Genomic DNA, 26,714 nt, shown 5'->3' with positions numbered 1-26,714 from the left:
CCTTCTTTCATCCTTGTCTGCTCTTTTGACATCGATTTTAGTCTAAAGTGCATTTGATACAAATGTAAAGAAGAAATTCTATTACATTTCCTCCTTCTTTCTCTTGTGATTTTACTTTTCGCCGTTGCATTTGATACAAAAGTAAAGAAGAAATTCTGTTACTATTATGCTTCGGAGCATCACTGGCTCGGAAATATCGTAGAAGTAAAAAGACTCTAGAGACCTACCAATATGAGTTGCTGCATTTACCGACAGCCAAATCCAGTTGTCTTAGATCCAAGAACTTTCGATTATTGAATGATCAATCACATCCCATCATGTTCATATATGTAACACATGGTCCCACATTCATTTTTCATTCTCCCAATTGCCAAAGTCCATTTAATAGCAGCCTGGCTTCTTCAGAATAACATATGCATTCTCTTCTGGTTTACCCAATTTTCTCTTAAGTTAACAAGTAGTAGTCATTTTTGGGCACTTCAGCCTTTGCCATTCATATGTCAGATGCAATGATTGAGCAGACAAAGAAATGTGAATACTTTGGTTTCCTGTTATAGCCTTTTCCTCCGAGTCATTTTCAAATTGTGACCACCATTTATTAATGCACCGCTCTTCTTCCTTCTGAGAAGATCGAGCTGAAAGAAGCTCCCCAATCTCAGATTAATTCTCTCCCTCCATAATGGAAAGAAGGGCATCTTCTCCAATGGCAGCTAGTCTTTTTTACATAGCAGCTTTCATGGTTGCTGCTTGTTGTTGTTCATATGCATCAGCTGCACCATCAACTACTTTTGAAGACAATTTCGAGATAATGTGGTCTGAAGAGCATTTCAAAACCTCTGCAGATGGGAAGATCTGGTACCTCTCGCTCGACAACAATACGGGTAAAAAGAATCAACAGTTTCAATATCAATGTTTTCAGAGACTAGTTTGAAAAGTTTCCATTTGTACTGATAAAACAAGCATCTCTTGTTGAATAGGTTGCGGTTTTCAAACGAAACAGAAGTACAGGTTTGGTTGGTTCAGCATGAAGCTCAAGTTGGTTGGAGGTGACTCTGCTGGTGTAGTGACAGCTTATTACGTAAGTCTCAAATTTTCACTGCATTCATTTATGGAAGTAAATCATACTCCTATTTTAGTGTTTGTACAATTGTGTACTTGGAACAAATTTATGTGTTTGAAACTGTTTTCAAATGGTGCTGCAGATGTGTACTGAAAATGGAGCAGGGCCAACCAGAGATGAGCTAGATTTTGAGTTCTTGGGGAATAGAAGTGGGCAGCCTTATCTGATTCAGACAAATGTTTACAAGAATGGAACTGGGAACCGTGAGATGAGGCACAGCCTTTGGTTTGACCCCACTGAGGATTATCATAGCTATTCAATTCTTTGGAACAATAATCAGATTGTGTAAGTCCCTCTTGGCCTCAGCAAGCTTCTCTTTTATAATTTTGTGATCCTTCTATTTCATCCAGGCTCATATATAGTTATGTACCTTTCATTTTATATCTGCTGGCACATGTATATACTCACATGCTGCAAGTCCCAAAGAGATGTAATGTGTCTGTCACATACTCACATGCTCCTTGTTTTGTGATTCTGCCATTTATTAGTACCATAAATCAATGATCTTTAGGCTCTTACTTTGCATAATGATGAAAATATTAACAAACTAACTTAAACAAGAAAGAAGCCAAGTTCACTCGTGCATTTCAGTGAATCTTGCCTCTCACCCTTGAGAGAGTAACAAAGCAATAGTACGCCAAATGTTGAGTGCAGGCTACTCCACACCAGCCCCTAGCTCCTAAATGTTGGCACTTAAAATTTTCTAAGTTGCTACATTAGTATATAAGGTTGATTAGAACTAACAGTGTCTTGCAATGGATTTTATTTGCAGTTTTTTTGTTGACAAAGTTCCCGTAAGGGTGTTCAAGAACAATGGTGAAGCAAACAACTTCTTCCCCAACGAGAAACCCATGTACTTGTTCTCCAGCATATGGAATGCCGACGAATGGGCGACGAGAGGTGGACTTGAGAAGACAGACTGGAAAAAATCTCCATTTGTGTCTTCCTACAAGGACTTCAATGTTGATGCGTGCCAGTGGGAAGATCCATACCCAAAATGTGTGTCCACAACAACAGAGAACTGGTGGGATCAATATGATGCTTGGCACCTTTCAGATTCTCAGAAAATGGACTATGCTTGGATTCAAAGAAATCTTGTTGTTTATGATTATTGCAAGGATTCTGAAAGGTTCCCAACATTGCCAGTGGAGTGTTCATTGAGTCCATGGGAATGATACTGTGAAGTTGTAGAGTTTTGAGTATGGCCGTATGGGGATAGACTAAGATGTGTATCTGTATGCCATCTGTTTTTTTGGTTATGGAATCTCTTATTAAATTTATTTAATTGAATTTGTTCAATAAAATTATTGTTCTCCTTCTTCTTCAAGTGTAAGTTATTCGGCATTTTCAAAATATCAGCTTCTAGGAAATCAAGTTTAAACTCTAGACAGTCAAAGAAACTCACAAAACACTTGTAAAAACGGTTGAAATCTGAACTTGTTTATAAGAAAAAACTATTATTAAAGTAACATTTATTAACGAATTCATCATGTGCAAATAATTGTTTCCTTTCACTTTAGAATTGAGAAAAGAGATACAAATATTAGAACTCAAACATCGGAAGCATGTTGGTTATTTAACGAACTTTTTTTTTTATGCTAAAAGACTAATTACAAAACAGATCCCTGGGAGCAACCTACTCCAAAGAGATAAAAAATTAACAGCAAGCCCTACGGACGGGAGAAAATCCGACTCCCAATAGCTAGGCCTTGAAAACTGGTGACCAAGATTTGCTAGCGCGTTGGCAGTGAAGTTAGTTTCACGAAGAACATGATGAAAGGCAATACTCTAGAAAGACCTGGCAATACTCTTGATGTCATGGACAAGTTGCAGCAGCCTCCATAGACACTTAAAAGTTTCCCTTGATACTGTTGATGTTATTTAACAAACTTTAGCAAAAGTAAGTACTAAACAGTTTTACTACTTATCATATCTCTTATGCTAAATTGCAAAATAAATTGTTTTATTTTATGAGAAGAGTCAAGTAAAAACATACTCGTTGTCATCGGTTCTGGTTGATTTGTTAGCCTAATTCTTTTTATGATTCATATTGGATCATAAATTTCTTTTATACCCAATATTTACTCCATGTCTTTATGCGGTTGCGATTAGGCATATGCCGAATTTAATTCCTACAAACGGACGGTTGAGATCATTCAGCGCAAATTGTTATTTACAATAAGGAGGGTATATAGTCAAATCTAGTCAGATTTGCAAAAGCCTAAAACGGTGAGTTGAACTGCGACACCAAAACCCAGAGCAGACGACTCTCCAAAATCCCCAAATTTTCAAAGTAGGGTTTTTTCTCTCCAATTTCAAAATCCCAATTCGAAGCGCAACAAACAATGGTGTGCGAAAAGTGTAAGTACCCTCTTAATCCATGATCATGTTCTCTGCAAAGTTGTTATCTTTTCTCGAAAATACTAGGGATTGCGATCTGTGTTCTAATTGGATAGAATCCTGATTGAATCTGTAGGTGAGAAGAAGCTTGCGAAGGTAATAGTGCCGGACAAGTGGAAGGAGGGTGCCAGTAACACCACCGAAGGCGGCGGCCGGAAAATCAACGAGAATAAGCTCTTGTCCAAGAATAAAAGGTACCCTTTTTACCCTTTTTTATTTTTATTTGATGTGTTTTCTTTGCCCAAATACTTTGTTAAGTTGAATGTATATGCATATAAGTTTTAGTGCTTTAAGATGATAGAATGTTGTGTTGTTAGATTGAACCTTTTCGATCGAATTTCTATCTGGGATTTTGATTCTATCGGTTTTTGGTCTGTCACCAAGATTGTTCTACTGGATTGTAGGCAGCGATCGAAGTTCTTGCCTAGGGATATTAAATGTTAAATTGTTGTGAATATTCTACTAAGTTGTAGGGTAGACTGCGATCAAGTTCTTAGACTAGTCAATGCAGAGAGTTTTGAGTAACATGTAGATGTTATATGCCAACTAGGTTGTGAGGTTGAGACTATTTGCAAGTTCTGTAGAATGCTTTTGCATTATTGATCAAGTTCTCAGACTAGTTATACAGAGAAGAATGGATAACCAATAGATGTTATATGCCGAGTAGGTTATGAGATTCATATATATGCAATTTCTGTAGTGGACACAGGCAGTGTTTACTGAGATACATGTGTACAGAATCTAAGTCATATAGTGGGGTATGTTGTTGATCAGTTGATGAGGTTTAACATTTATTACACGTGTGTAAAATAACAGTTTAAGTTCTTCAGCACGGCTAATTACTTCTTTGAAATGTCGATTGTGTATTCAGTGTGGAGTCATGGATACATAGACTAATTCTTTTTGTTACTGGATATAATGCTTTTAGGTGGAGTCCGTATGGAACTACTGGAAATACCAAGTGTATTATTTGTAAGCAGCAAGTACACCAAGAAGGAAAATACTGCCACACCTGTGCTTACTCCAAAGGTAGTGTTTCTTTTTCCTAATCTAGTCGGTTTGGTTTTTCAGATTCGAGTAATGCAGGAAAGCCTGATCTTGTGATTTGTTTTGTGCAGGAGTTTGTGCGATGTGTGGTAAACAAGTACTCGACACCAAGGTTTACAAACAAAGCAATGTATAATACAAGCCATATGTTGGTTGACTCTGTGCACTGTGATTCATAGTTGAATTGTCTATTTGATGTATGGCACTGCCATATCTGTTATGCAGAATTGAATGTAACCTTTAGTTATGACATATACTCTGGAATTTAATCTTGATAATATATACTTCTAAAAGCTGTCTGTTGGTAATGAATGCATTTCATGCGATTATGCATGACCATAGGCCAATTTTAGACGTGAAATATGTGCGTTGACATGAAAGGCGTGTTGTGTTAAAACTGTGTTGCTAGATCGAAAACCCAAATTTCGTGGTGAAGGAGTTCTGAATAAAACCCGTAAGACAGAACCCTGTAGTTCATTTGAGTCGATCTGGGACGCAACTTCAGGTTCACAGTCTATTGCATCTGCAGAACAAAACTTCAGGTTCACAGTCTATTTAAAAAACCTGGGTATAAACGTGGCCGATGCTGTCTGAGCTTTAACAAGACCAATAACATATTTAAGCTGGGTTGTTTTATAACATTCCACTTCAAACACCAGTTCACCCGCCATCACTCGACTGTTACATGCTTTAACACAAATAAGCATTCATACCACACCAGCACAAGAAGCATGGTCCAAAATCGAAACAAAAAGTTTACCATCGCGTAGACCTGAATAACAAAATATCATGAAATCAAAACAAAAATGAATATAAACCCAGATATTTAACAGAAGATCCAATTTATTTATAAGAGTGCCATAGGAAATTAAACTTGTCCATGTGCCCCATCACCGAGGCAATACAAAACATAAAATTGAAACACTTGCCTTAGCAAGCAATAAAAGTACCATCAAAGGAAAAACATAGAAAACACAGAAACCAATGGATTTTTTACTGCTGCTGCCTTGAAACCACCAGACTTCAGAAACCACCACGAAGGCGGAGGACAAGGTGAAGGGTAGACTCCTTCTGGATATTGTAGTCTGCAAGAGTACGCCCGTCCTCAAGCTGCTTGCCGGCAAAGATAAGCCTCTGCTGGTCTGGTGGAATCCCCTCCTTGTCTTGAATCTTGGCCTTCACATTGTCAATGGTGTCTGAGCTCTCCACCTCAAGGGTGATGGTCTTCCCTGTAAGGGTCTTGACAAAAATCTGCATACCACCACGGAGACGAAGCACCAAATGAAGGGTGGATTCCTTCTGGATGTTGTAGTCTGCCAGGGTACGGCCATCCTCAAGCTGCTTTCCGGCAAAGATAAGCCTCTGCTGGTCTGGTGGGATACCCTCCTTGTCCTGGATCTTGGCCTTGACATTGTCAATGGTGTCAGAGCTCTCCACCTCCAAGGTGATGGTCTTTCCTGTCAAGGTCTTGACGAAGATCTGCATACCACCACGGAGACGAAGCACCAAATGGAGGGTAGACTCCTTCTGGATATTGTAGTCTGCTAGGGTGCGGCCATCCTCAAGCTGCTTCCCGGCAAAGATAAGCCTCTGCTGGTCTGGGGGAATGCCTTCCTTGTCCTGAATCTTAGCCTTGACGTTGTCAATGGTGTCAGAGCTCTCGACCTCAAGGGTGATGGTCTTTCCAGTCAAAGTCTTGACAAAGATCTGCATACCACCACGCAGACGAAGCACCAAATGGAGGGTCGACTCCTTCTGGATGTTGTAATCAGCAAGGGTTCGGCCATCCTCAAGCTGCTTGCCAGCAAAGATCAGACGCTGCTGGTCCGGGGGGATTCCCTCCTTGTCCTGAATCTTGGCCTTAACGTTGTCAATGGTGTCAGAAGACTCCACCTCAAGGGTGATAGTCTTGCCGGTGAGGGTTTTCACGAAAATTTGCATCTGCGACAAACAAAACAACATAAGACCTCCACTCCATACCAAAATCCCCAAACAATAACCCACAGATATGTCGAATCATAACATCTTACACATCATAAAAGACAACATCACAATAAGCAAAGGACCAATTTAAATCAAAAACTCGATTTCTTTTGACCGAAATTACTTATATCGGAATCAAAGAATCAACCTCTACATCCATCGAATCAATAAATAAATAAATAAAAACCTGTCATAATCACTAGGTCAAATTCAGATCAATATTCTACTTAACCTAACCAAAAACATGTAGATCTATCAAATCGAATAAACAAAAAGCCTCAAACAGCTCATAAATATTCGACGTAACAACAACGCTAAACCTGATTTCAATTGATTAATCAGAAGCTCAAATCATCGCAGTTCATCAATTCATCAAACAATTAACGATTTCTACAGATCCGAACAACCGATCACAAATCCATAACAATAAGCCAAACTAAAAGCCCTAAATCGCATCAAAATTTCCAGAATTCTAACACATGTAAAACCTATCAGAGATAAATCGATTCATAAAATATCAGAAACCAAAAACGAAATCGAAGGAGAGGCGAGGTTACCTTGAGAGAGATTGAAGGAGAATTCTCGAGGATTTGAAGAGAGGCGATTAGATTTAGAGGTATGAACAAGAGGAGCCGAGGGCTTGGTTATATAGGGGAAGAGGTGGGAGAGTCCGTCACGCAAACGACGAGGCGTGACGAGGAGGGCCAATGAGATGGAGACACGTGGATGGTGGTATGAACCCGGGTTAGACGGCCAGGTTTGGTATGTAGTCGTTTTCGGAGAGAGAATATCGAGAGAGGAGAAAAATCAATCATTGCGTCTTAACCGTGCCCCTACGGCGTCGTTTTATATTAGGATTTTTAATTTGTATTTTTTTATTTTCTATATTTAGTTCTTGATTTTGCTTTGGAATGTTACCCAAGTCTACCCACTTATCAAGATGGTTTTTTTAAAGAGAACATAAACTTTTATAAGCAAAACCGCTTAGGACATCAGGACATCTCAAGTTTATAATGGGACAACACTAGAACGATTAATATTAGCAATGACATCCGCTACAAAATTAGCTTCATGAAAGACATGTTTAAAGCTAATGGAAACAAAATTAGTTACTCTAATGTCTTGAACTAGCTTGATCAATCTCCAAGACGGATCAAATCGACCATTCACCACTTCAATTACTAGCTTGGAGTCTCCTTCCACTTCCACTCTAGTAAAACCTTTCTCCTTTGCTTTCACCAAGCTATCTTTCTACTGCAACAAGGCAAGATGGTTAGGGTTTGGAGATTCTTTACTTTCCACAACTCCTCGGTTTATCTGAGAAATTCCTTTACCCCTTTCAACTTGCAATGGCCTTTAATTGACAATTTGTGTTTTTGGTTCTCCTTGTAAGGTATTTTATTCAACCGAAATGAAACGTAAGCAATTAAAAATAAAAAAAATTTCAAGTTGGCTACTTGTTTACAAAGAAAATTCAAAGGTAAGAGAAAAATATTAATTCTAGGCTTCTAGGATCCACCGGTAACGCTCCCATTGAAAATTTCAATCGAATCACCCTGCCCGACATGGTGCCACCTAAACGACTTGTCATCGTCCATCACATTCTGCTTATAGATGAAGAAGTAACTCTCCTGAGGCAGATGAAAATGTAGCCTCTGGTGCAACTTCTGCAGCTCCTTCCTCAGCTCTCCTACATTATCCGATGCATTCACCTCCACCGGAATTTTCTTAGTCCCACATTTGGGCAATACCATCAGCTTCAACTTATTTTTCGACGCTGGGGACACCGTTGTTGCCCCAATAGCTGAAGCAGTTGTTGGGGACACTCTTAGGCTCACCTCGATCTCTGCATTGTCGGAAATCTCACATTCGCGCAAAGATCGATGATCGTTTAATTCGTTACCGGTGCAATGCAGCACCAAACGGCTGAGGGGAACCGGCTCCACTCCTTGGATCTTCTCCTTCAGCTTGGCCACGGTGTCGTTTAGGTCCATTTCTATGGAGACATGCATTTTGGACGTGGGGGTCTTCACATTGAGATGGACCTTCTTGGGTGGGGATGAGTCTTCTAGCTTGACATTGCTAGTTTGTTTATCGGATTCAGAGTTGATAATGAGCTGGATTTTGGATTGGTCGAAGATTTGACAGTAGGCAACGTCGCGTTCGTCGTGCAGGACTTGGCCATTTAAGACTAGGGTTTGCTGGGAAATGGGTATTCCTTGGTATTTCTGAACCTTTTCTTTGATCTCTATGACAGTGTCGAAGTAACCAACTTCAACGGAGAAGGAGGGCCTTCCTCTCTGGGGCTCAAATATCACATCCATTTTGTTCTGAGGTCAATCATTTTGCCTATGCATGTATATATTCAAAGGAATTTTAGGGTTTATGCGTAACTGTATCCGATATTATCTTGCATATTTATGAAAGTATAAAATCTGGATTTGTGATTAGAAAAAATCAAAGAACGTAATCCGTTTTAATCTTACGGATTTCCGGGCTGCAATATTTGATTGTTGTTACTGTTGTGATTTAGATTGTAACAAATTATTCTTATCCCAAGGATTTTCAAATTTATTCCATACATAAAAGTTTCTTCTTCCCAAATGGGCTAATATTTGTTCTTCATTTTTCTTAACTACGTTCAAATCCTTGTCAACTTTGATGATGACATCATATATACTTGTGTAGCATGGTTCGAAGGATGGCTTGGATTACTCGTAAGCATCAGTGTTGGAACAATCGGGATATGAAAAATTGCGAAAAATGTACAAGTTACATTCATTGGAGGTCTCTTCCACGGTAGCTCACAATTGAACAATTGAGCTGGGAAAGACACCGAGGACATGATGAATAATGTACAAGAGATCTCAAGAATCTTGCAGAGCTGCTGCATACAGCTGAACTTGCCGCGGCCAAACTAGACCATAAACGTCTTTCTTGGTGTATCGCCGATCCCATGACCAAGGAACATCTGGTGAGGAGATGAAACTAAGTAAGATTCGTAAGAAGCATGGGAATGCAATATTTACTGATTAAATGTAGAAGAGCAAGTGACCAACCTTGGGCGGTGTATGGTTGAGGAGGGAGTTCGTAAGGCACAGGCAATGCGACTACCTCAGATGATGAGTCTGTGTTCCTGTTCCCTTGCCAGTTCAGAGTCACTAGTTTATTTCTCCCTAATTTTGAATCATCTGACTTTTCACATTTATCCTGGAACTCCATCGAATTAGATACTTCTACTTTTCTAGTTCTTATGTTCTTCAATTTACTTCTATAAATATCTGTAATTGTATGTGAAGTGGCAAGGGTGTAGCTGTTACCTCAGATAGAACCCCATTACTGGTACAAGAAAATCCAGAACTTCGTGTTTTATATGGCAGAAACAGCACCCCGAGCTGTAATGATCCAAACAAGGTCAACAGACATAATCTCAAAGCTTTGGCAAGTGCAAGAATACTTAGTTCACTAATATGTATAAAAAGTGCCTTAAACATATGCATGTAGGGTATCAATGCAGTAACTTATATTCAAGAGCTCCATAAATTTCTTTCCCCGACAAATATGCATTCCCATCTCAAGTTCAAAATTGGGCAAACTAATTAAGCAAAGCAACTGACAATCATGACACTATTGTGGGCTCTGCATTTACTAATATAAAATCCAAGCTTCTACATTATATGATTCTGATGTGCCTACCTCATAAGAACGGATCATCAATTGAGAATTATTTTTCTGGAGAGCTCCCCATGCAGCTTTGCTAAGATTTGCTGATGTCAGCAAAAACCAACTGTTGAGAAAAAGTAAGAGTTCAAACTATTGCTGGAAATTATGATGACTAAACATGGGTATGCATCTTTTCCCAACAAAAAAAAAGAAAAAGAAAAAAAAAGAAGAAGAAGCAGAACCAATAGGTACGGAATGAACTCTTACGCAAGTTTCTGACCATTGTATCGAGTAAATGTCTTTATATGTGGCATTGCACGACTGAAAATGAAAAAGACAGAAGTATCGATGTAAATTTATGGAGTTTCTCAGTGTAAGATGCCACTAGAAAGGAAAGAGATACCAGCGGCCAGTGTGGCTTGCCTTCCATCTTGCCCAGTACTTCTTCAAGAAATCTTTTTCCACATTCTTTACTGGACTTGGAACAGCATTTCCAGCAGCATAGCCCTGGCAAAGAGTGTAAGCCAATACCAGCAAACCAGTACTAAACTTATCAGTTGCATAACCCAAACCAAGAAGCAGAATAGAAAGTCGAATTTACAGAGAAGATGTTAGTTACAAGACAAGTAAAACACTATTCATGTTAGCACATTAGGCTGTAGAACATCTTTAGACATATGGTTGTTCTATCCCATAAAAGAAGCTTATCAGGACTAAACCTCAAGTACTGTTCTACAGAATTTTTTTTATTCTATCCAACATTACTGCCTGAGATAACTTATAGAAGATTTGATGTATAAAACCTTGATCCACTAATCACTATATGAGGTCTATAGAGACCTGGATGCTTTCTGGAAGATACGATAGAATGGAAAGCAAGGTCTCCTTTAAAAGGATCTCAAAGAATGAATCAATAACCTACTTGATAGTACCTCTATAGAACATCTGATATCTTCTACTGTGGGCCATATTATACGTGGCTCCCCAGGACCAAGAGGAGTTTTATCATCCGAAAAACCTGATGACATTGAATATGCAAGCTCAGCCATCCATTTTTCATCCAAAGAACCTAGGGAGGAAAACTGCAACAAGGCAAGGATATAAAATAAACAGAGCTTTCATGAAATGAGATATGCTTCACTGCTATCTCTTGTACTTCTAATTCTTACATTCCATTAGCAAAGCAGTCTACGGCATAAGTTTTAAGTCGTCCAGCCTACCCTAAAAAAAAGAGCAATGCAAAATCCCAAAAGATGCAGGAATAAATATATTGCTTAATTTCTCAACCAAGTCAAAAGAAGCACTCAGCATTGACATCCACCATCAACTACTACAGGTGCACTGCATGAGTCAGTGTGACCATAATACCTGATAAGCAAGAGGAGATTTCTGAAACTCTTTATCAAAAGTACACTCCTGGAGAACAGTACGTAGTTTCAAATGTCCCCACTTTTTCATGTTGTTACCGGTATGATATCCAGGGACCGATGCAATTAGCCTCACCTGAAGATAATGGATACAGTCAAAAGATGTACCAACTTCAACCAGAAATGAAATATCATTTCATGGCCTAGTTAAGCATGAAAATAAGAAGGAAAAAAAAAACTTAAGAGGCACAGGGAATAGGAAACACACTGCTGCACTGCTATAATCGAATTTCTTGAAAAATCCGGGATTTATATTGAAGGTTCCCAGGGTAGGCAAATTAACAGAAAACGCGGGCCACTGTTGACATTCAACATAGAAAACAGAGAATATTAGGTTCAATTTGAACTAGCATCAATTGTAATCTAGAAGAATGCATGTCAAAGCTATAACAATTCATGCTCTCTGAGCACAAGGCCAAGTGCAATTGCATACCCAAATTTTCATTGTACATTCTGCACAAGACCCCTTGATACTGATATAGGATTAATAGATAAAGTTGAGATTGTAATGGGATACCTTCAGTGCACTGAGATAGTCAGTTAAGTCATTTTCAAATCCACAACCTTTGCTTGGATTACTTTCATCTTTCCAGGGAAAATCTTGCATCCACAAACCTTGACTTTTGTTGTTCCAATCAACAAATATTAAGTTTGCTGTATGTACGATTACTCTCACTCCTCGAGGATAAACGAGAAGCATGGCCTTTGAATGGTGTGTCCCAAATGAAATAGGCAATGGTGGTTTGTGTAGAATCCAATTTGCAGGTTTCTGTCTCTAAAACAGAGAAGTAAAAGAATAAACTCCATGTGTCCCCCAAACAAAGAAAGTCTGAAAGCATATCATAGACAGAATCAACATAGGTAGAGCTAAAACAAACCTTCATATAATCCAGTGTACCATCACCCTCACCATGAACAACCAATACATGTGGGATTTTTGCAACTGTCGGACAAGCTAAATCCAGTGAACAGAAAAGAAACAAATATCAGAATCAACCAGTGAAGAATGGAAAAGATGCAACTACCTGCAATGATCAAAGTAGCTTATACATCTAAGAGTATTGAAGTAGTACACACTGCAACAGGCAACACAATCAAAGAGAACAGAACAGCATACCAGGTATCAGCCAATCAAGGTCAACCATGTAATTGGAAAGGACAGCAAAAAGGATGTCTCCCTACAGAAAGAATTAAGTAATCAACTTCCAACCCAAAACCAAAACCGTAATCAATCAATTTTTATGCAGAATGCATTTGCATGCTGAACATGAAAAATTACACAGTGTTACACAGCTAAGCATGAAATATGAACCAAAAGCTCAAAGAGGTAAACAAACAAGCTGTGGATCATTACCTGAATCACATCCTTTATAGAAACGCACGAGGTATTCGCCCACCGTGGCAGTCCTTGCACATTCAAAAGCCGAAACGTCTGAGGCAACTTATCATCACGAACACGAAAATCCCTTATCGCCTCCACACGCCCACCGCCACCACCATCACTCGTCCCTTCCCCCTCACCCTTCAAAATCAACAAAATCAAGCCACTCACATTTCCCACAATCATCAAAACCAAAATCACACCAAACTACATAAACATTAAAAAAAAGTATATAACACCTTAAACCGCTTTCGACTCGACTCCTCAGCCTTCTCTTCAGCATTTGACCTCTTCTTAGAATCATCACCACACAATGTCCTATACTGATACAGATACTTCCCTGGAATCATCTCAATAACATCACCGTCTCGAATCGTCACGCTATCCTTATGACACAATTTCCTCCTATCATTTCCACTAGTTACCACAACCGGATTGCTCCCCTCCTACAATCATTCAATTCTCAATCTTTAATTACTAAACAGACTACCAGACTAAAGCAAGCGAGCAATGAAGCAGTGAAAGAGTGAGGTCAGTTTAGTAATTTTACCACGACCAGAGCGGCGGAGGAGGAGGCGTCGTCAGCGGCGGCGGTGAGGGAGAGGTGGTTGCGGCTGAGACGCTTGTCGGTGAGGGAAGGGGCGGAGTTGCGGCCGATGGAGTTGCGGCCCCGGGAGAGGGGTATTTTGGGGATTGAAGCGTCTTCTTGGACGTGGTTGCATAAGGGAACCAAGTGTCCTACCTGCAGAGAAGGAGCGTTTGGTTAGGCGAGAATGGAAGAAGGCGGGAGACTGAGAATTAAGGATTCGGGAGAGAGAGAGAGAGAGAGAGACCAGAAGGTCAGCCATTGCTGAATGCTTGGTTGCATGAGAGGAAATTTGATTCAGTGTAGAAGAAGAAGAAGACTGTGTAGGGACGGCGATAATCCCTAACGGTGAAACTATACGGGTATAAACGAGTAACGGGGACGACGATCTTTAGTATTCGGATTTTTAAATCGGGTACAGGATGAATATGGTATTTTGATATTCATCCTCATCCCCACCAGATGAAAATATTATTACATATAATTATATAATTTATTATTATATATATTTATATATAATTTATAAATAAATATTTATGTAAAAAAATTTATAATTCTCTTAATAAACATTTAATGGATCTTTCTTTTTATTATATATTGTTATTCTCTTAATGAAATTTATCGGTATTGTTCTATTTTAACCGAGACTTGTATTTATTTTTATTGGAATGAAACTTATTTATTTTGGTATTTGATTTTAATTTTATACTTTTGTATAATTGTATTTCTTTTTCTTTTTTTTTAAAATTAATTTAATACATAATTGTTAATGGGTATGGAAACGTAATCCCCAAAAGGTACGGATACGGGAAATCCCCATTATCTAATTACGAGTACGGAGACGGATACAGAGATAAAAAATGTAAAAAAATATGGATACGGTATTTTGATCCCCGTACCCTGTCATACCCATTGCCATCCTTAGCTGTGTGTTGGTTTTTTTATTTTTTTATTTTTGGGCAAATCAAGTGTGTTGTAAATTTGGAGGCAGCTTCTCTTTTTCCCTTTGGGCTGGATAGTTGTTGAGATGGGCATTTAAGTCTATTTCATTGTGTGTTGGGTTGGGCCTTTAATGTTTCGTGTTGTGTGGTAAGGAGTTCCTAAACCCTAAGCATGCGGAGTATATATGGCGCCTTCCCTCAGAAGAGTTTTGCATACCGCTATTGCAGGTGAATTTTTAAGATCGGCTATGTTACTCTTATATGTAACACCAAACACGGCAATATGACTTTATTTTTAGTAAAACCGTACTGCTTAAGACTAGTTACACAAATTCCTTGCTCCACCTTTTGCTTAACTTGACAATCTCATTAACTACGTTCGCTTGTTTGCGCAACCCAAATTGCTGAAGAGTGTCCTTGAGTTGCAAAGTATCTTTTCATTATTTCTATAGTCATTTCCAATAATTCGTCGTACATGGTTGAAATTAGCTCCTGTTTTTTGGCATACGACCCCTACCATATTCACATGTATTCATTTTTGCAGCAACAAATGCACTTGTAGCAATTTTTGCAAGCTCGACGGAGACATAATCAGGTAGTACAATTATTCTATCTGGATCTTGAACTATAGCTGCATACATTTCTTCTAACACAACAGTATTCAGATAGAAAACCACAATATCCATCATTTAATTTACTTTAATATCTTACAACTATAACATAGAAAACCTAACATATATTAAGTTAATAACACTAAAGGGGATACTCTTATTGAAACCAAAGTCACAAATACGCTATATTGTACAAGCTTAGAGTCTGAAAACTCAATAATGTTATATATAGAACAAACATGAACAAATATTATGACTCAAGAAAGCATTTGCATAGTTTAACCTAAAATCACAATAAACTAATTAAACTTAGACACACCACAAATATGACTCCTGAAAAAAAAATATAGAATGAATAATTCACACCAGAAGGTCTCATTTTAGTCTTCCCAAACGCAAGGTTTTTGAGGTCCTCTCATCAAATGTTCAGTCAGGTTAGCTTTGCTGGTCAGGTCTAATTGGGTCATCAGTAGCAAGGACAAGATTTGGAAAAGAATAAATATTAAAGGAATTCTAACATTTCTAGATTGGAGAGTTGAATAAGTTAATATGCTTCATGGGAATACAAGTTTTGCAAAACCTCAATCCATATAATAAAGGTTTCTATGAGAATTCGATTTAGTAGTATAGTGGTTTGCAACTAAATTCCTTATCAATACTCTGCCTTCATAATCCATTATAACCAACTCCATCACTCACATTCCCCTACTTATAAGTTTGGTAGACTCTTCATGTTGGTCGACTCTTCATGTCTTGGTTTTACTTTGCCCAATATGTATTGTCAGTATTCCGGGAGCAAAAGGTAGCAAAGGCAACAAAACTTGCTATCTTCTGCGCTTAGATTCTTTTCGCATCTCAGCATAATAGCTCTCCAAGTTAGAACCTTCCCATAAGCGTCTATTGATAAGATCTTCCTTTCGTGATTCATCTGAAAATGCAAAAGCCATTATTCAGTAAAGAGAAGATTATGAAGGCCATCTACTTTGTAACAGTAGCCTTCTGGATGAAAATGATTGATTTTAAACATCAGAAACAGGTTTTTTATGTTGTAAGAATCTTGTAGGAAAGGTTTTGTGTAACTAAAAGTCCATCTGAAAACATACGGATGATGAAAAAAGCTATCATACGTCCATCCCCCAATGGTGGTGGTCTACTGATCTCAAAGTTGATGACCCTCTACCAAGTAAGAGTGCCATGAATTCGCCCCAAAAATAAAAAAACCAGAACACATGTAACCCCAACAAAATGAGAGTTTCCTTTACCCTTTACAGGAAAAATCTCTGCGAGTTCTTACCAACATTTCTCCATGCGTCAAGCGGCGCACTAAGGGATCTCTGTGTCAGATAGGAAGCATCGTCCCATGTATATGGAGCTTGTTTCACCTTGTATCTCCAGAACCAACAGCCATGCCATAATAGCAGCTGAATCAACAAAAAACTAATTGGTAATCCTTGTAATGATTGACATAAAACCATCACAATGAAATATGTCAAACATGAACAAAACCCATGGACATCAAACTAAAACGATCAAAACCAAGATGGGTGAAATCTGGCTTATACTACATAATGTTTCAAACTTTCTTCAAAGACAAGACAAAATGGGAATTTAACCTTGCCAATAGTGTAGGGTAACAGTACGAAACGAACACAAATAAGATCCCACATGGAGGGTTGCTCAGCTCCTTTGATCTGCAGTTCAAGTTCTTTGCTGAGATCTTCATCCATTTTCCTGTTGACAAAAAATCAGCATTCACATAATTGATTAATACTCAAATGGTACTTGAAGAAGTTTAAAAGTACAAGATATTCAAAACTCCATACTCATGAGCACACTACCAAGTTTAAAAGGAACGTCTATGTATTTTATAATTTCAGTTTAGTTGAGAAGTTCTTACTTGTTTGTCTGCTTGTTACTCTTCTTCTTAGTTGTAGTCCCCCCCCTACGCTCAAGTTCCAATTGCCGGAGCCTGTTTTTGTAAGCAGGCGTCTTTTTAACCATATCTATAGCCTACAATGACATGAAACATACAAACATGTCAAGAAAAAAAAGTGAGAATTTTCGCAGCCTTCCATATCATGAAATGAATTATATGAATAACAAAGTCCTGTAAGAATTCACCAGAGTATTCAAATGTCCTTACAATAGTACAAACCTTGTTGCAATTGCCAATAGTATATTCTCAGAGTAAAACAAGAAAAGATTATAATATCTAGATTTTGATATCTGAATGATATCAGCTATCAGTACACATGTATCAAGGGCATTTGGCTAAGTTTTCCAAGCCATACATATTGATATCCAGAAAATCAAACATTATTGCGTTAAGACTGGAGTAATGTAATGTTCAACTGTTAAAATACTGATTTGCCTCTGTACCTGATTATACCTTGTCCACTGATTGAAATACTGAAATGCTGAAAGAACCAAAAGAAAGCCAACCAGTACAGCACGAGGGTCCTAGAAGGTCAGCATAAAAACATTGTAAGAAATATAAGTAAAATGATATTGGATTTTAGATATATACTAACAAAGGTCATTGAGAACAGGCAGAATATCAATTCAAGATAGAACAATAAAAATTCTCTCACCGTTTTGTGACCATAATATGCTTGATAGTAGCGAGCTGTATTGTAGAAATACTAGCAGAGACAAGAACAAAATACAAAAAACAGTTAGGATTATTATTCCAGATTCCACACATATATAAAAGCTCAGAATACTACAAATTTGAAGTGCAGAACACATATCTCCCTTTACAGTGACAATACGGCATATTGAGTAATCATTAACAGGAAAATTGTTGTTTTCAGCATGCAAAATCTTATACTAAAATAGACAAGGACTGGTAGATGACTCAAATATTCAGACACGATAAATAACCAACCATAGTACCAAACAATACTTTAACCAGAAAATGATCCACCAAACTTACCAACAGACAATGGAACTCGTTACATTGCACTTGAAATAATTAGGTACTTAATTTTTAATCTAGAAAGCGTGAAAAATGTGCGCAAACCCAAGTACATGGGAAGGCAAACAATAGAATGCAATGTCCATGGAACAGCCATATCTAGTAAAATCCCCCATATCTCTAGTTCTCTACCTAGCACACAACACATACTGCATTACGCCATAAAGGTCCTATCTTTACTACATTTTCCACCCTTTAACTCAATGCCGGCTAAGTTGCTCATAAATTACCTCCTCAGGATGCGCAATTGCATAATCATACTGCTCCCGCGACGCCTCGTCCTTCAGAATCTGCAATGCAGCAGTCACACTCCATTATCAACATCGCAAGTTTCCATAAAAATCAACTTGCATTGTATCAAATTTCAAATTGATGCATCAAACTCTACACATTCACATAATCCAAAGTACCTCATAAGCATTTGCAATCTTCACAAACAGCTTCTTCGATTCCGGATCCGGATTCTTATCCGGATGACTGTGAATTGATCATGAAGCACAAAATCAATAAATAAAATATTAAAAATAAATAAATCAAACAAAAAATTAAAATAGGACTCACTGTTTCAAAGAGAGCTTATAGTAAGCTTTCTTGATTTCCGACGAGTTGGCGCTCTGCGTAACCCTGAAAAAGCATGCCAGGAGGTAAATACGAGTCAAAAAGAGGGGTAATTTGGGAAAATTACGGAGGTGGACTGACCCGAGGAGATCGTAGCAGTCGTCTTCGTCGCAGTAGATCGCCACCGATGGAGAGATGAGGAGGCAGAGCATTAGAGCTGAAGCAGCGACCGCGAACCACCGAATCGGAGCCGGTGGCGCCATGGCGACGATGGAACCCTGGATTTTCTCTCTGGAATTGTTTTCAGGGAAGAAGACGCTGCTGCCTTTTGAGTCTTGTGACGAAAAGGGAAACAAATACACACACGCATCAAATATTTAGTCAACGAGATCTGGGATTGGAGAAGCGTGAGCCGTTGGATTTGCATAAGAATTGTGATCTTTTATGTTAGGGTTTGACTGCTATACAAGTTTGTATAACATATATCACATCAAACCGTGAGCCGTTCGATCGTTTAGCAATTCAAAATTCAAGATGATCGGATTGTTTGCATATGTAATTATGTTCATCACACATTATTCATGCTACCAATGTTGTTCTTACTAACATTGGTCTTTCTCACAAATACCATAAGATTAATCAAGCAGGTTTAAAGAAACTAATCAACTAAAATACCTTAAGAAGAACGAGCATATTCCAAATCCTCCTCTCAATCATAATGTCATTCTCATTCGGCGGCTCTCCAAGAGGCCTCGCCGGACACGTCTTTTTCTCGTGTACGTGGTATATTGGGTCCTTCATGAACAACGTTAGAATCTCACAATACATACAAAGAGTATGGGGAGGAGGTGAGGTTAATGGCGCCGGTGTCTCGTATGAGGTCGTAGGCAAGGTGTACTTACACACAGGTTCCCTAAATTTTGAAAAAACATAGATTTCTAGCTAAATTTAGTTTAAAATATTAAAAATTAAAAATTAGCCTACCTCAAATTTCTGATTTTAGCCTATATGTTATTAAAATTAGTCCATTTTTGACATAAATTAGTACACGTTAGTTCAAAAACTACATTTTTGGCTAAAGTTTAATTGGAAGGCTAAAAATTAAAAATAGTCCAACCTCAAGTAATTAAACTTAGTCCATATTAATAAAAAAAAATTTCTAGTCCACCCCATTATAAAATTCTAGGTCCGTCATGACTCATAAGGGTTGCTGAGGGAGTTACGGCGGCGGGCGTGGTGGGTGGCGATTTTGGGATATGTGGTGAGCTCCATAGAAACAAGAAAGTTGGCAAGTATTGAAAGTAAAAAAGTTTGCAAGGTACATGCTTCCTTGGTGAGCTCCATAGAAATAAGAAACGAGAATAAAAGGAGATGACAAAGCTTTTTTTATTTATGAAGACAAAATCCTAATTATACAATAGACAATAATCACAATACATCGACTAGTGAAATCATTATCAAACAAAATCCTAATTATACAACAGAATCACACAATACATCAACTACGTATTTCAACAAGCAATACATCAACTACTTCAACAAGCTACGATACATTAACATGAAAACAAAAGAAAAACTACTATCACCCTTCATTTTCTGACATATACCCTAAGCTTAGACAGTATAATTTTTATACCCTAAGCTTAGACTTACCCTAATTGTACTAGCAAAATTCATGTTTACGTACGTAGTTCCAGAGAACTTAATTCTAATAATTACACAATAGAAACCTAGGAAGGCCTATTTTAGAACCCGATTGTTTGACATCCTCTTGAACTTGATGTCGATACTCCCCAAAGCTGAATTTTCTATAAACCGAAGGCTCGCAACAACTCTCTATCATGGTTTCATAAGATGGACAAAAGAAGTATGCAGTGGAGAATCGTTCAACTTGCATATTTGTTACAACTCGATGCTGCACACTCTTGTAGACATTGTTGCTCCATGCCTAGACAAGGAAAACCAAAACATACAATGAGAAAAATTTGAATTGTTTGCTCACGTACATTACGTAAACAAACAAATTAAGAATCTCTTTTATTATTGATGCATACTATAAAATTTTAAATCGACGTTAATTACCTGAAATAAATCCCCAATGTTGATGATCAGAGCTTCAGGATTAGGCTTGACTGCGATCCATCGATCATCTTTCACCAATTGCAGTCCCCCAACCTGGTCTTGATGCAATATAGTGAGGAAGTCACTGTCAGTGTGCGGCATCAAACCGAATACATCTGAAGGGATCGGACATGGTGGATATCTGTTCATCCGAAGATAGCAAGTGCTCGGCAAACAGTTTTCGTGGAAGAATGTCGATTTGTGTCCCAATTTCTTTGCCAAAATCTCAGCTAATTTCAGTGCCAGACTAGAAACTGTTGTGGCAAACTGTTCCATCGTTGAGCTGGTGAATGTATGTATACAAATGCAGGTGGAAAAATTAACATAATTAGTCACGAATTAGAAACACAATCATATAGATCAGTCAACCAAGTCATATATGAATTGAATAACATATGTAATGGCAATGACAAAGTACTTGCTTGCATAAATGGTCCTCATCCTATATTACAAGTTGTGCAAGAATAGAAGAAGCTTAAACGACACAGCAGAAATACGTAGTCGATGTGTATTAGTTAGTGTATTTTCTGTGATCAGGCTCTTCCATGGGTTTATCTGTTGATGAAGAAGCTTTTGAGTTCAACTATTCAGTTCCTACAGTCGGTAACAATATGCATTCTAAAGACTCATTTTCTACCATGTATGTGAAAAAGTTAATTCGGGTTGTAGCAGCAGTAGGGGGTAAATAAATATTAATAATTAATTAGTTCAATCTGATTCTGCAACAAGGAAAGGTGTGTATAATGACAGATATATTGACAGACCACAAAGCTCTAGCTATCTGTAAATTTTTGTCGAGATGACAGAAGAGCAATCGTGGCAGCTGGCTGAGGAGCTAGCTAGGACGTACCGTAATTATCCGTTCTAGCTAAGATCTCTTAGATTCTAGAACAAATAATAAACATTGCACACAGGACATCTGCAGGAAACTGGGAACTGGGGAGTACTGGAATCACAGGATCGATCTGTATACTGATGACTCGTGAGAGAGTTTGTGGTTCCTACACACATCGACTACTGCATGTGAAACCAGTAGAACCCTGACTCATAATGAAGAGTCGGTTTCATCAACTCTTCCATTTTCTATCAGACTTATCAAGAGTCATTCATGACTGTAAATAATTTGAATGAGCAACTTAGGTAGATTTTCTACTGTCTATTCATGTATGACATAGATGCAACTACATGCGAGAATCTATTTTAACCTGAAGGTTTAATTTATTCCTCAAAACGACCAATTTTTGGGTTATCTTAAACATCAACATCCATGAGTTGTCAATGATGCAAAGTTACACTACTTATATGTAAACTGTATGGATTTGCAGAAAATATAGATGTGTCAAAAACATGTTGTACAAGTCTGCGCTAGGTTACCAACTATACTATTTCACAAGACTGTAGATGGATCACATATATGCTTAAGCTAAATGCTATAACGAGTGTTATCTAAGTAAACACATGATGAATCATTGAAAACTAAACTGGAATTAAAAGGAAGTTTGGAAACCATATAATGCAGAGATCTAAATGAACCCATATATGAAAATGAAGCAACCAAAGTATCTATACACACACACATATACATATATAAATAGCCTTGAAAATACGCATTAAGGGTTATTGATCATGAAAATATAGTGTCTTGAAAATAACTAAAAATTGATAAAAGGGGTATGAAGTATAAACAGTACTTGTTTATTCGGTCGTTTATTCCGAAGGTTTCAGTGGATTATTCCCATGGTAATTTTGAAGTTGGAACAAGTAAATACCTGAGATCGTCGACACCAGCAGCCGTGGTGGCAGAAACCTTGTTGAGTGGAATGTGAAAAGCTTCAGACCATGATAACTGTCTCAGGCTTGTCGCCGTAGGACTTCCCCAACGGTAAGTACCTGCAGAAAAGTTAAAGTACTTCTGTTCTTGGCTCTTCTTGTCAAACGATTGCTTGAACACCTTCTCTTGCTCACTCTTCATCTTCTGCAAAAGCTCGCTTGAAATCCCATGGTTCATAACCTGGAAAAATCCCCACTCCTGCGATGCCCTAGCTATCTCCGACTTGCACTCTTCTCCCTCCGAGTCCCCAAGCTCTAGTCGCCGCAGATCAATCAGAGGGAGCTCGCATTCCTCGACGACTGCCTTCATCGCATCTTGGTCTTTGCTGTTGTCCTTGTCATTTTTGTTGTTGGTAGTAGTGGTGGTGCTGCTGCTGGCGTTGTCGAATAAGGACTTGTAGACCTTGTGAAATGGTGGGTCCGAGTCCATGCTTAGGGGTTGAAAGCTAAAGTGATGACATAGAAGAATGATAGCAGCGGTGAGAAGGGAATGTTAGAGCAGCGATTGAAGAGAATAAAAAGGAAGTAAGCTAATTACAAGTAGTAACAAATAAAGTCGATCGATCTGCTGCTTTGGTGTTTAACTTGGAGATGGAGACAATGAGAAAAGAGATTGGGACAACACGCGTTCTATTGTTTCTTGTGTTGCCTCTAATTCGTCGTCGATGGAAACGTTATGGCGTTACTTCTCCAACTTTTGGACTTAGACTTATAGTCGATGAGTGCATGTCATGTTGCTAGCTAGCAACAACATGTACATTTGGGAAACATGGGAGTTATCTATTTTGCTCGACACCTTTTCTCATGCATTTAACTAGTTTTTCATAGTTATTAATATGATCGATCGGAGTTTGACTCCATTTTCTCGGAAAAAATAAAACTAAATGGTATCCGAAGTTTTTTTTAATAACGAAGATTTGTTGTATTGATATGTAATTAAGATTAATTATTGTATTGGAATGTTAACGTTATGATATTATTAATTTAGGCTGATTGAAAGTACATGGTTGTTTAGGCAGGGTTTCACACTCAAATTTCAGACTCTTTAAGTAGGGTTTCACACTCAAATTTAGGCAAGCAATTTTACGTATACAAACTATACGATGAAATAGGGTTTACCCGGCTCTAGTTTGTTACCTAAGGGCTAGTTTGGTAATGCTGTGACTTTAAAAAAAATCTGCTGCTGCTGTATTACGAAAGTAATCAGCTAGCTATGAATTTTAAAAGTGTTGTGTTTGGTAAATATTAGTTTTAAAAGTGCTGTCAAGATAAATTTATTAATTTCTAGTGTTTTTAATTAGTAACAGCTGCTTTTAAAAGTAACCTTCAGGTTGCTTCTAAACGCTGCTGCTAGTGATCTGTATTTTTTAAAAAAAACTAGTTTTTCTTTCATCTACCAAACACTATAAAATCTAAAAGTTCGGATAGAAACTGTTTATTTTAAAACGAAGCTGTACCAAACTAAGTTTTCGTTTTTACTACATTTTGGTTAATTTAGCTAGCTAGGAAGCTGAAATAGAAAACCCTACAGCTAATTATAGAAGAGAAGTTAAACATATATTTACCTTTTAAAAGTAACCTTCATGTTGCTTCTAAAAGCTGCTGCCAGTGATTTGTAATTTTTTTTAAAAAAAACTGTTTTTCTTTCATCTACCAAACACTATAAAATCTAAAAGTTCAGATAGAAACTGATTATTTTAAAACGAAGCTGTACCAAACTAAGTTTTCGTTTTTACTACATTTTGGTTAATTTAGCTAGCTAGGAAGCTGAAATAGAAAACCCTACAGCTAATTATAGAAGAGAAGTTAAACATATATTTACCTTGTTAATTTATTGGTGGGGCAACTCGGAGCTGTTGCGGGCGAATCCCTCTGTCAGCAATTCTATAAAAAAAAAAAAAAAAAAAAACACAGAAAGAAAATCCCATAAGTGCCATCCATTTAAAAGTTAGTAGAAAAGAAGAAAAAACAAACAAGCCTTTCTAATTGTGTGGAAGGATTATACCAAACAAAAGATTTACATGGCTTTCTTATCAAAATAACAAAGTGCTTCTGCAAAGGCAAACAAGTCTCTGGTCTTACTAGCTAGTCGATGACCACCGACTTATATATACACAAGCATATAGTTCATTATTTTGGACTTATATATACCCAACATGTAATATATTATTGATCCAGTACCTTGTTGATTTCATGTTTTTGCAATCTTTGTCTCCTTTTGTGGAATTTTGCAGGATATATATGCACTTATATATATATATTAATTTTTTTTTGATATTAGGGTTTTCCTCATTTAACACAAATTGACAAATACAAATAATATATCTAGCTACAACATTCACCATCCAAAATCAAATGCTTATCATATATCTAGCTCAGTAGCTACCACATTTTATGGGGCCATACCAATTTACCAAGAGCATTACATGTTTAGACATAATCTGCACAAGATATAGTTTTTATCTCTCACTACACAGAGAGGTCAGGTTTGCCCATATGATTGATCTGGTTTGTCTATGTTCTGCTAAGCACAAGTCAATAAAAGAGCAGCCACAAAAAGCTTTCCAAGACATATTGTCCTTGCTCCTTGACCCTAGATATCGATCAACTGATCAACCTATAAAAGACATACAATAAAAGAAGGCTGATAAAACGAGAGCGATAACTGGCAAAGCCAATCGATCTCGACTGATATTCATCGCCTCGACGATGGAGGAGGCGGAAACGAATGGATGAACAGTTACAGTACTTCCAGCAGTTCCATATGAAATCGACTGATACGATCGTCCAAAGCGGGGAGCATATTTATCAAGGAACATTCTAAGGAATACTAGACTCATCAAATACGTAGATGGCCTTGGTCCTCAACATACACGGTTACAAGACTTCGGTTGGATTTAGGAGGGTGCTGCAGGCAACCAAAAACTTGTTTTTGAACAGGTATCAAACATGTATTTAGTGAGTGTAGCTAGAAGTACCTAAATTCGCTCTAGAGTCTTCAATAACGTATCTGCTTAATAGTACTATTAACAACGCTATAACTAGTACGTGGTACTGCAGACAAAGCCAAGCCAGGGATTATCACTTCCTGTAGCTGATAGACATGATGACGCATCATCATCATCATCGATCGATTACCTCATGTAAAAAACATGGGATATATGTATCAGATTTCACTGTTTTATTGGATCATATATATCCACATTTATCCTGAACATGTAGTTCCAATATATTCCATAAGTGGCAAGGAAAGTAAAAGCAGCCAAGGCAATTTAGAGACATGCAGATAGAGATCGATCACTGATCGAGTAAGTATGAGAGTACATGCTTATCCAGTATAGTAAGAAAAGTAATTACTCTGTGCATAATTAACTACATAACATGTACTTAAGCTAAACTAAGTAAGGAAGAAGATAGCAAGGTTACACTATATATATATATATATATATATATATATATATATATATAACTTAAACTGATGAAACTGCATTATGTAAAGGAGAAAATGAATACTGAATGTACTATATATACTTACAAATATTGGCAAAGATCGCAGGTGAGGATGCTTAGAATAATTTGGGAGAAATATAGAGTTGAGAAGTTGGAGTGGTGTGGTCCTATATATACACATACAAAGGTTGGAAGATGGAACAACCCCTGGCCTCCATCTTTTCATTATAAGGTAGAATGTACCAATCATCGATCACTGTTTTATGAACTGTGCGTGAAGATAATAAGAGGATTGAAAGTCTATGCTTACCAGAAGAACACGCGGCTCGTGGAGGTATCAGAAAATATATATATGAAGGTCGGTATGCAATGATGCTGGCTTTAATCTTATTGGAGTAATTTCCTTCATTTCTATATATATATATATGCATGCATATGTGATACAACTATAAACCACGATTCTGATTTCTGAACCACACCAATTGATCACGAACTACTACCTCTACGTTCTCGATCTCTTACTTATTATCAATCTCAATTAGAAGAATGTTCCATTCATGCGCATATCTGACGTTCTTGCTGATTCATATGATTACATTTAAGTTTTTTTTTTTTAAAT

The 26,714-nt window shown here is 37.6% G+C and overlaps 7 protein-coding genes across 7 annotated transcripts; 2 read left to right on the top strand and 5 right to left on the bottom strand.

The window, feature by feature from the left end:
• The first annotated feature begins 623 nt into the window (after nt 1–623).
• Nucleotides 624–2,445, top strand: LOC101309802 (probable xyloglucan endotransglucosylase/hydrolase protein 8-like). The gene is made up of 4 exons (XM_004293214.1): nt 624–881; nt 978–1,078; nt 1,203–1,405; nt 1,893–2,445. Exons 1-4 carry the CDS (start codon nt 680–682, stop codon nt 2,293–2,295), a joined length of 909 nt encoding a protein of 302 aa, XP_004293262.1. The 5' UTR covers nt 624–679; the 3' UTR covers nt 2,296–2,445.
• A 590-nt stretch (nt 2,446–3,035) lies between these two features.
• LOC101309513 (cysteine-rich PDZ-binding protein-like) lies at nt 3,036–4,856 on the top strand. The gene is made up of 4 exons (XM_004293213.1): nt 3,036–3,481; nt 3,597–3,714; nt 4,449–4,549; nt 4,639–4,856. Exons 1-4 carry the CDS (start codon nt 3,466–3,468, stop codon nt 4,701–4,703), a joined length of 300 nt encoding a protein of 99 aa, XP_004293261.1. The 5' UTR covers nt 3,036–3,465; the 3' UTR covers nt 4,704–4,856.
• Nucleotides 4,857–5,391: 535 nt separating this feature from the next.
• LOC101309223 (polyubiquitin-like) lies at nt 5,392–7,164 on the bottom strand. Its single transcript, XM_004293212.1, has 2 exons — nt 7,108–7,164; nt 5,392–6,508 (listed from the first exon to the last, which is right to left on the bottom strand). Exon 2 carries the CDS (start codon nt 6,506–6,508, stop codon nt 5,591–5,593), a length of 918 nt encoding a protein of 305 aa, XP_004293260.1. The 5' UTR covers nt 7,108–7,164; the 3' UTR covers nt 5,392–5,590.
• Nucleotides 7,165–8,058: 894 nt separating this feature from the next.
• Nucleotides 8,059–8,874, bottom strand: LOC101308937 (polyubiquitin-like). Its single transcript, XM_004293211.1, has one exon. The coding sequence runs from the start codon at nt 8,872–8,874 to the stop codon at nt 8,059–8,061; it is 816 nt and encodes a 271-aa protein (XP_004293259.1).
• Nucleotides 8,875–9,315: 441 nt separating this feature from the next.
• On the bottom strand, nt 9,316–14,090 carry LOC101308644 (tyrosyl-DNA phosphodiesterase 1-like). Its single transcript, XM_004293210.1, has 16 exons — nt 13,855–14,090; nt 13,572–13,763; nt 13,261–13,467; nt 12,995–13,162; nt 12,758–12,818; nt 12,519–12,595; nt 12,158–12,409; nt 11,849–11,938; nt 11,582–11,716; nt 11,146–11,295; nt 10,617–10,720; nt 10,481–10,534; nt 10,247–10,337; nt 9,871–9,945; nt 9,610–9,760; nt 9,316–9,521 (listed from the first exon to the last, which is right to left on the bottom strand). The coding sequence occupies exons 1-16, from the start codon at nt 13,867–13,869 to the stop codon at nt 9,418–9,420; spliced, it is 1,926 nt and encodes a 641-aa protein (XP_004293258.1). The 5' UTR covers nt 13,870–14,090; the 3' UTR covers nt 9,316–9,417.
• Nucleotides 14,091–15,643: 1,553 nt separating this feature from the next.
• On the bottom strand, nt 15,644–19,026 carry LOC101308351 (dnaJ homolog subfamily C member 25 homolog). The gene is made up of 10 exons (XM_004293209.1): nt 18,836–19,026; nt 18,698–18,760; nt 18,547–18,613; nt 18,367–18,426; nt 17,751–17,801; nt 17,539–17,619; nt 17,057–17,169; nt 16,773–16,890; nt 16,454–16,580; nt 15,644–16,087 (listed from the first exon to the last, which is right to left on the bottom strand). Exons 1-10 carry the CDS (start codon nt 18,955–18,957, stop codon nt 15,984–15,986), a joined length of 906 nt encoding a protein of 301 aa, XP_004293257.1. The 5' UTR covers nt 18,958–19,026; the 3' UTR covers nt 15,644–15,983.
• Nucleotides 19,027–20,402: 1,376 nt separating this feature from the next.
• On the bottom strand, nt 20,403–23,075 carry LOC101291222 (gibberellin 2-beta-dioxygenase 8-like). The gene is made up of 4 exons (XM_004295201.1): nt 23,025–23,075; nt 22,585–22,979; nt 20,777–21,098; nt 20,403–20,642 (listed from the first exon to the last, which is right to left on the bottom strand). The coding sequence occupies exons 1-4, from the start codon at nt 23,073–23,075 to the stop codon at nt 20,403–20,405; spliced, it is 1,008 nt and encodes a 335-aa protein (XP_004295249.1).
• Between the last annotated feature and the right edge of the window lie 3,639 nt (nt 23,076–26,714).

Source organism: Fragaria vesca, linkage group LG3 (genome assembly GCF_000184155.1).
Source record: "Fragaria vesca subsp. vesca linkage group LG3, FraVesHawaii_1.0, whole genome shotgun sequence".
Lineage (NCBI taxonomy): Eukaryota > Viridiplantae > Streptophyta > Magnoliopsida > Rosales > Rosaceae > Fragaria > Fragaria vesca.
Note: the sequence above shows the minus strand (reverse complement) of the source record. Positions and strands in the feature narration are given on the sequence as shown.

Bases quoted from the DNA above. Each gene is read 5' to 3' on its own strand.
- LOC101291222 (XM_004295201.1), bottom strand. From the start codon at position 23,075: ATGGACTCGGACCCACCATTTCACAAGGTCTACAAGTCCTTATTCGAC. The intron at 22,980-23,024 runs GCCAGCAGCAGC...AAAAATGACAAG, and splicing joins ACAAGTCCTTATTCGACAAC to GACAACAGCAAAGACCAAGA. The intron at 21,099-22,584 runs GTATTTACTTGT...TACATTCACCAG, and splicing joins GCTGGTGTCGACGATCTCAG to CTCAACGATGGAACAGTTTG.
- LOC101309513 (XM_004293213.1), top strand. The intron at 3,715-4,448 runs GTACCCTTTTTA...TAATGCTTTTAG, and splicing joins CTCTTGTCCAAGAATAAAAG to GTGGAGTCCGTATGGAACTA. The intron at 4,550-4,638 runs GTAGTGTTTCTT...TGTTTTGTGCAG, and splicing joins CACCTGTGCTTACTCCAAAG to GAGTTTGTGCGATGTGTGGT.
- LOC101309223 (XM_004293212.1), bottom strand. From the start codon at position 6,508: ATGCAAATTTTCGTGAAAACCCTCACCGGCAAGACTATCACCCTTGAG.
- LOC101309802 (XM_004293214.1), top strand. From the start codon at position 680: ATGGAAAGAAGGGCATCTTCTCCAATGGCAGCTAGTCTTTTTTACATA. The intron at 882-977 runs GTAAAAAGAATC...CTTGTTGAATAG, and splicing joins CTCGCTCGACAACAATACGG to GTTGCGGTTTTCAAACGAAA. The intron at 1,079-1,202 runs GTAAGTCTCAAA...ATGGTGCTGCAG, and splicing joins GTGTAGTGACAGCTTATTAC to ATGTGTACTGAAAATGGAGC.
- LOC101308644 (XM_004293210.1), bottom strand. The intron at 13,163-13,260 runs GTGTTATATACT...TTGATTTTGAAG, and splicing joins CGAGTCGAAAGCGGTTTAAG to GGTGAGGGGGAAGGGACGAG. The intron at 10,338-10,480 runs GTAAGAGTTCAT...TTTTCTCAACAG, and splicing joins TACAATGGTCAGAAACTTGC to TTGGTTTTTGCTGACATCAG.
- LOC101308351 (XM_004293209.1), bottom strand. From the start codon at position 18,957: ATGGCGCCACCGGCTCCGATTCGGTGGTTCGCGGTCGCTGCTTCAGCT. The intron at 17,620-17,750 runs GTGAGAGAATTT...CTGACCTTCTAG, and splicing joins CATATTATGGTCACAAAACG to GACCCTCGTGCTGTACTGGT. The intron at 16,581-16,772 runs GTTAAATTCCCA...TTGTTGATTCAG, and splicing joins TACCCTACACTATTGGCAAG to CTGCTATTATGGCATGGCTG.
- LOC101308937 (XM_004293211.1), bottom strand. From the start codon at position 8,874: ATGGATGTGATATTTGAGCCCCAGAGAGGAAGGCCCTCCTTCTCCGTT.